Raw genomic sequence first — 7,819 nt, forward strand, 5'->3', positions numbered from 1 at the left:
CTCGTTAGTATATCCTCTGAATTGCCAAAATAATTAGGATCAGACTCTCCATATGAAACTGCCAACCATGCATTGAAGATAAAATTATTTGTTCCAGTTGAAAGCAGATTTTGAGGGTGGTAATAACAGAATACAAACGTAATAATGTTTTCTCAATAGATTGAATCCATGCTTTCTTAAAGATAAATAGATAGTATGAGGTAGCATTTTTTAAATTCAGTTCCGCGAACCCAAAATTTAAATCAAAGTTTGAACTTGAAGAAAGGACTAAAGCAGTGCAAAGCTGTAGGGAATGGCGGGTTGGAGTCCTGTAAGCAATCAATGATGTTACAATTGAAAATCCCGTCTCAGAAAGCTACTCTCAAAGGGGGAAGATAAAGAGGAGAGACATATGGTTCTTGTTTTTAAATGACACGGTAACGTTAGAAGGATGCTGGTAAACTGTAGCAAATCATACCAACTTAAAAAGGAGGCTTTCACAAGGTCTTAATTCAATTGTTGTTCTGTCCGGAGACAATTGAGACCCTGGCTAAGCCATTGTCTGATGACGTTTTTCTAGTGAGTCTGGTAAGTTGTACCTGTGATATTCTTCTGGTAATCATATTGCAAGATTTTTTCCAATAAGATTGAAAATTTGAAACATTCAACATTGAAATGAAAAGACACCAAGTGTAATTCCTTAGACCTAAATGTATCATTACCTCCCCTTTTAATTGAATGATTTTCTGTTTTTCATGAGCTGTGAATGCAAGATTTTTAGGCGTAGCTGGTGCACTATCATAAGCTCTAACCGGTAATTCAGCTTCAATTCTTTGAACTCCATTCTCAACTCTGTACAACCAAGATTTAATCACTCTAACAGCCCTCCTGCGATAGTTGAGAGTTTCTGCAACTCTCCCCTGAGAGGTCAATGCCAAAGACATATTACAGAGTCTGATCTTATTGATTAAGGTTTATGATTAAATTTGCTGAGGTGGAAAAATTTAAGCAACATGAGAAGAAAATAAACAAGAGACGCTTTATTGAATTCGACGAGGATACAATAATGCTATGTGGGGACCATCAGGATTCCTGGTTCCCTCAAAAATAGTGACAACCTTGGTATAATTTTTCAAAAAGCTTTCCAAATCCTCTGCAAATCATTGACCCACAAATTATATCGTTTTAAACTTTTAGCAATTTATTTTATATTCAATAAAATATGCGTACCCCTTTCCAGAGAGATATCTCCCAGAATCCTACTACAATCTGCTATGTAAAGATAATTAGCTTTTTTATCTTTCTCAAAAATCCTTCGCGCGATGTTCAGCATTTTCCATGCCAAATCTAAATCCTTGTCTTCCTCTTCCATTTCGAATTCACAATGACGACAATGAAGTCCTATAAATTACAACATTTTCAATAAACTGAATATAAAAATTGAAATTAAAATACCAATTTAAATTAGCTCTAAGACCTTCATTATCTGAAGATGCATCGTCAATAGCAGGGGCTTCTGATCCTTCAGCCTTTTTCTCTTCCATGTTAGATATGTCTTTCCTTTCATCGGTACTAGCAGGAGCAGAAGAAGTTTCAGTATCAGCAAGAGAAGAACCACTGAAATTTGAAGATTCATCGTTATCTTCTTCTTCATCTTCTGATTCATCATTCAAAGACTCACTATCATCATACATTTGTGAGATAGAATGCACAGTCGCATTAGAATAGAGTGCGCGCCCATATTCCAGATATGTCGTTCCACATTCATGAGCAAGCCATCCATAATGTTGAACCCTGAATTATAGATTTACGAAATTGTATCAATTAAAACAGGAAAACCGAGACTGAAAGCTTCAGACACTTCAGGCTATGATGCATCAGAAACAGATATCCCACTATGAGGACATTCAGGAGAAGCAAAATACAAATATTGGCTGTAATGAATTTTAAGCAGCCAAACACGGCCCTCGGACAAAGATTTTCACATTAAGACAATAGCCAAAGCTCATCTGAATAATCTGAATCGAAGTTTTTATCTGACATTTAGAGACCTAACTCAACCATAAACCCTCAAAAATACAAGTTAAATATAATAAAATTTAACTGCAAAACAAATTAAAACAAAAGGCTATTTGCTAGTCGAGAAGGCAAAAAGCTAAAAATAAATATAATAGTATGGAAGGACCTGATTCTCAGAGCTCTGTCGAAAAACCTAACTCCATCTTGATACTTATGTGATTGAAGAGCATCGATACCCTTCTTAAATAGTGTCTCTGCTAGCTCCAATGATGGAATAGTAGACGAGTTGTTTTGAAACCGAAAATTCTGTAAATCTGCCATCAAATCTACTCTTCCTCTAAAATTTCCTTCTGTTTGCAAGTTGGCTTTTTCGTAAGAGGAACTTTCTGCTCCTGCAGTTGATTCGACTTCCACTGCTGCTACTGTTGACATGGATCTCAAAGCTCAAATTCACAGACAAGATGAGAATATCTCTTGAAAACAGAATCGAGAAGTTAAACGTTTGTTCAGAGCTTGTCTGTGGTTGAATAGATCAGAGTTTTAGAAGAGGAGAAAATGAAAAGGAATTGAAGTTGGTGTTTATATAATAGGATAGTAGGTAGAAGGGGAAGAAGAATCGTAGGCATGAGGACGGTTCATGTCTAGCGTTATGGAAAACAGGAAAGTTTACTCAGCTCTTATTTAAAATGAAAGTGATTTTTTTTCGTTTTTTTGCGGGGACAATTTTAGTTCTTGGCTTTTAGTCATGAGGGCTTGAGTCTAAGGTTCGCAATTTTTTATTTTAAAACAATTTTATAAATGAAAAATCTTTCTAAAAAAATTTCTAACAGCATATTCTATCATGAAAAACAAAAGTTTATGGCTAATTTTGATTTCAAAAAATTGTAAAAGATTGTGTCGAATCAAAACTCAAAGAAGATCAAGCTTTAACCATTTCTAATGTTTCAAGAAATCAAAATATTGTAAATTATTTGTAGATTGTAACCCATTTTTTAGTTGGTTAATTAGCCGATAGGCTATTAGGGGAAGAGCACCAATAGATAACATAGTTCCAATAACCGTCACCTTATTGTCATGTTGACCCCCCAATAGACGTCATAGTGAAAACAACATTAATAAATTTGTTTTGTAGCCGATTATTTTTTGTAATTAATTGGCCCATTTGTGCACAACTATTGGAATATTTGTCCCATTTGTGTACCACTATTGGAACATTTGTGCATTACCATTGGACATTTGTCAACAAGTACTAGCAATTTTGAGTTGACGTTACTGGAACATCTTTAGTTAGGTATCAGGCGACACTTTGAAATGTGTACTTTTTGATCTTTGTGCACATAACTGATTCCACAACGTGCATCATTACTACCCAGAAGCTAGATCAATAGCTATAAGCAGTTAAGTCGCATACGAAGACAACTAAAAAAAAATCAAAATCAGATTATACAGTTTAGAATCTATGGATGCGCAAGTTAGATATGACGGCCAGTGGTGCTCTTCCCAAACTATCCGTCGGAAATGTCTCATGCCAGAAAGTTTTCCCATTTTCTATCTTGACGCCGAAAAATGTACGGTTTCTCTTGGCGATGGTGCTTTATACGATGCCTTGGGAAAAAGCCAAACACTGTTGTTAACAGGTTTCCTTGATTTACCAAATGGCTGTAGCTATTTTGGCTCCAAAACGGCATGCCTCTATATGATGCCGAAGGCATACCATTCAAGTACGTCAAGTCCATGAGAGCGGCGTTCCTGGGACCCATAGATGACACAGAGGAATTCGCAGCTACGATGACGTGGATGATGTTGTTGGTTTGCGTTTGACGGAAAAGCTTGCTCGTGGTTAACATTTTCCCGATCGTTGTCACCGTGATGTGACGGTTACATCGGGCGAGGCGGTTAACATACCGTTGGGCAAGTGGTTTATATTTTCTGTGACCGCCAATTTTGATTTTATTTTATTTTAATAGCCACGCGGCCATTTTTTTGGGTAACCTGCTTTATTGCGTCCAGGAGTCGACTAATATCAACATGCACGTGTTATGGGCACAGTTTTCAATTAATTTTTTTTTTAAATTTTGAATGAAAACTCAATTTCGCGAAAATTAAAAATATATTTCATCTGGTAGCTGCATGCAGAACGCACTAGTGGAGGCGAAACAAAATATTCGACCGTGTAAATTCATGTCCCCGGTTGAATCACTAAGCGAAGGAGTTGCGCTTCAATTGCAGTTATAGGTATGCATTCTCAAAATATCTATGGCTCCGAAGGGGAGGAGAAAAGCCAACCGCATGCATAACGCAAGTTGTCTGGGTATATTGTTAGTCCTATTGTTATCGCCTGTTAACACGCGGGTTTTTTTCATGTGCAGGGAGGAGGTATCGTAGCGTACAGGGGGTGGTACAATTGAAGATTGTTGTGTAGGGTTATGGCAACATCGGTAAATTCGAACCCTAACAGATAAAGATAGTTTTATGATTCCTTCGTCAATCCTGTGTTTGAAATTGTAAATTTTTATATCATTTTTGTATCGCAGAGGTGGTTGCGAGTGTCCCCTCGGGAGGTGTCAAGAGGACAATGATTTGGGTGGAGGCTTAGGCGATTGCGGTAATTTGAAACCCTAAGACATTCAATAAATTTTTTTAATTTTCTGTGTCATTTTGTGTTCTATCTGTGAAAATTAGGCATCGTTTTGCAACATGGTCGTGTCAGGATACCAAGGTTCCCTGTTTGATTGTTGACAGCTCATTGTTGAGGGCTGATTTTTGGGATTTTGTTGAAAACCATCAGGGTTTGCATTGTTTGTTTGCGTTTTGGTGTGTGTTAGTATATATATATGTGAATATGAAGCAATACACACACACGCACACTCACAGAGACACACACACACACAAACATGTCTACTACAATACAAAGGAAAATGATAGAATAAAACATAGATAAAAGAAACTATGGAAATATTATGCTCTGTTTCCATTATTCTCAGGTGCTCATTAGATAAAAAAAAGAAAACCTACAGTCCCATAAATCCCCCTTCAACAATGAGCCAGAATAGACGGAGGCTGCTTCAACAAGGAGCCCTTCAACAATAATGTTTTCGTTCGCACATTAGTCTTACCTTTTCCACGTTAGGCAAATAAAAAAGGTGCCATGTTTGCTATCATCAAACAAACAATAGATCAACTCCTAATTGTCAGCAAATAGCAGATCAACTCCTAAACAAGAGCAGGTCACACACAGTTAAGGAATGGTTGCATCAACCAGTCAACAACCTGATTTTGAGGAGTCTGTTTGCATCAAAAGGCAAACCATAACATGTAAACGAGGTCAAGACCATGTAAAAGAAGCTCGATTTGAAACAAAACATTTTACCTCACTTTGTCTTTCATGTAGCTATTAGGTGCCTGCCACTTGTATTTGCATATATATTTATTCTCGGACATGTATGTTGATGCATGTCATTGGTACGATGTGTCCTTTTTGGAGCCAGAATAGATGTGTCATGTATGTCGATTCATGTCGTTGTTACAATCTCATTTTGAAGCCAGAATAGACATGACACAAGTTCAAAGCACCTAATCACACTCGAAAAGTGCAGAATAAACATATATGTAAATATATGTGGGAGGCTATGTGTATTGTGGCTTGACTGTGGACGTATCATACCAACAACATGCATCGACATACATTTCCAAGACATGCATACCATGCCAACTTCTCATGGTGCTTCGACCCATGGTATGTGATGTGGAGTTGTTGTCGAGTTCTTGGTTTCAGCAAAATTATGTGGACATGCCGGAGGATGGCTGCGACATGCTTCGTGGTTACCGTCGGTTTATTCTGCATAACACACACATTAAAAGCTTGCGAATGAAGGAATCACGTTCGGAGGGCATCCCGGCAGGAAGAAGAGGTCGCGGGCTACAAAACTTGGTACTTTTGTTAGAGAAAAAACTAGCACGAAACTCAAGTTACTCTGGCAGTGGGACGCCTCTATTGTGGCTGCAAAAAATAGAATGGGGGGACTAACACCCCATGTTTGTGGCAGGTTTTTAATCGTAGGTTTTGCATTTGATGGCTGCTTCTGTCTAACACAACGCTATTAGTCTGTACAATTTGTCTATTTTGGAACCAGAAGAGACGCAACCTCTCGGACCATTGTTCATGTACGGGTTGTGATTTGATGTAGCTAACAGCGGTAAAGCCAAAGGCTAACACGCAATGCAATTTACAATAGGAGATGGAGTTAGTCAATAACAAGGCTCGAGAATAGACAAATGGTATTGCGTGTTAGTGACATGTTATCCAATTGCATCCATTGAATGTAAAATATAGTGTAAAACGTGTGACTAAGTTGCGTGTTAGTCGGACCATAACATTGATTTTGAGTTGGAATAGAGGCGTCTGTCCTTGAGTGCACAACAACAGTACAAAAATAGGTGGTTGATATAGACAACTCTGGCACAACTTTAACACTATGGCAAATGGACATATATAATTTCGGTGATATAAATTACTTAGTGGTAGTTTATATTGAATGTTAAACTGCATTTTCATATATGAACATGTAGGTTCCTTTTATGTCTTTTGAAATGCATGTACTTCCCAATGCAGACTACCAGTAACATTAGTTATCCATGCAGGTTGTTGATTTTCAAGGACTATTGAGTAGTCCCCCAGCAAACATCCAGACGTTCCCAGGTTGTTGCCTTCTCTCCCTTGTTTAATGCTACTTGCACTGTAATGTCCCCTTATTAATAATCTTTGGGCTTGTGCAACTTTTTGAAAGGCGCTTGTTATATATATATATATATATATATAGTTTGTTGTATATAATTTTTTTATGCGATACAAATGTATGTATAAATTTCAGTTCTTGATCATGTAATATTAATGTCCTTACTTTTACTGAATTTGATAATAATGAAAATGAACAATGCAATTGGCTAATGCCTTATATTATATGATATAGATGCACCATATTAGACAATAAGATATAATTTTCGAACCTGAACACAGTACGATTGTTATTTATGGATCTTCGAGTCATGAAACCACTGTTGAATATATGAACCAGAAATCCCGATTATTGCGAACTATGTGTTATAAATTTGTATATATTCTGTTGATTTGCATGAGAGTGTTAATGTTCATCCTAGTGTATTTGTATTTCTAGATTATTGATGTTCGTGATGTTTGAGAAGTACACGTGTTTGATGATCCAACTCCGATTTGAAATGTGATTTGGGCTTCTGTTTCAGATGTCTTGGGTTGGCACGACGAACTCCTCACGTGTCTATCCTTCAGAGTGTTTTTTACTTTTTTCTTTTCGTATCTTAAGACCACGTTTTTAATAAATAATAATATTCCCATGTCAACAAAGAGATGGAAGCTTTAGAATAGACACTCGTTTCAAAAGACTTGTGTATTTCGAAAAATGAATTGGAGGTCTCTGTACCCATTAATTATCGTCAAATACTTTGTTAATGGTAATGAATCCTTGTGTATTCTGACATAGATTGACCATCTTGATTGCTGCACACTCGTTTTACAGCATCAATTTTGCAATTAGCGGCTGTGATTGACTAACCTGTCGGTAACACATTGTAGGAAAGGTCCGTTTTGGAGCCAGAATAGACACAGCCGATTCGTTAAGCGTGTTTTGCATCCTTCTTTATCAATCCTTAAGAAAGTCTAGTTTTTGTGTTGTATTTTGGATGGGGAGAACACAAGAAGCCTTTTTAATAGCGTTGGCGATGGATCATAGTCATTATTTCTTTGCAATTGCAACAAAATATGTTCTAGAGCAAAATGTCATGGATA

General features: G+C 37.1%; 1 protein-coding gene across 1 annotated transcript; it reads right to left on the reverse strand.

Moving 5' to 3' along the window:
• Nucleotides 1–242: 242 nt before the first annotated feature.
• LOC131078633 (uncharacterized) lies at nt 243–2,568 on the reverse strand. Its single transcript, XM_058016388.2, has 6 exons — nt 2,165–2,568; nt 1,457–1,773; nt 1,210–1,380; nt 1,042–1,132; nt 702–933; nt 243–308 (listed from the first exon to the last, which is right to left on the reverse strand). The coding sequence occupies exons 1-6, from the start codon at nt 2,428–2,430 to the stop codon at nt 243–245; spliced, it is 1,143 nt and encodes a 380-aa protein (XP_057872371.1). The 5' UTR covers nt 2,431–2,568.
• Between the last annotated feature and the right edge of the window lie 5,251 nt (nt 2,569–7,819).

The sequence above is a fragment of the Cryptomeria japonica genome, chromosome 3, assembly GCF_030272615.1.
Source record: "Cryptomeria japonica chromosome 3, Sugi_1.0, whole genome shotgun sequence".
Lineage (NCBI taxonomy): Eukaryota > Viridiplantae > Streptophyta > Pinopsida > Cupressales > Cupressaceae > Cryptomeria > Cryptomeria japonica.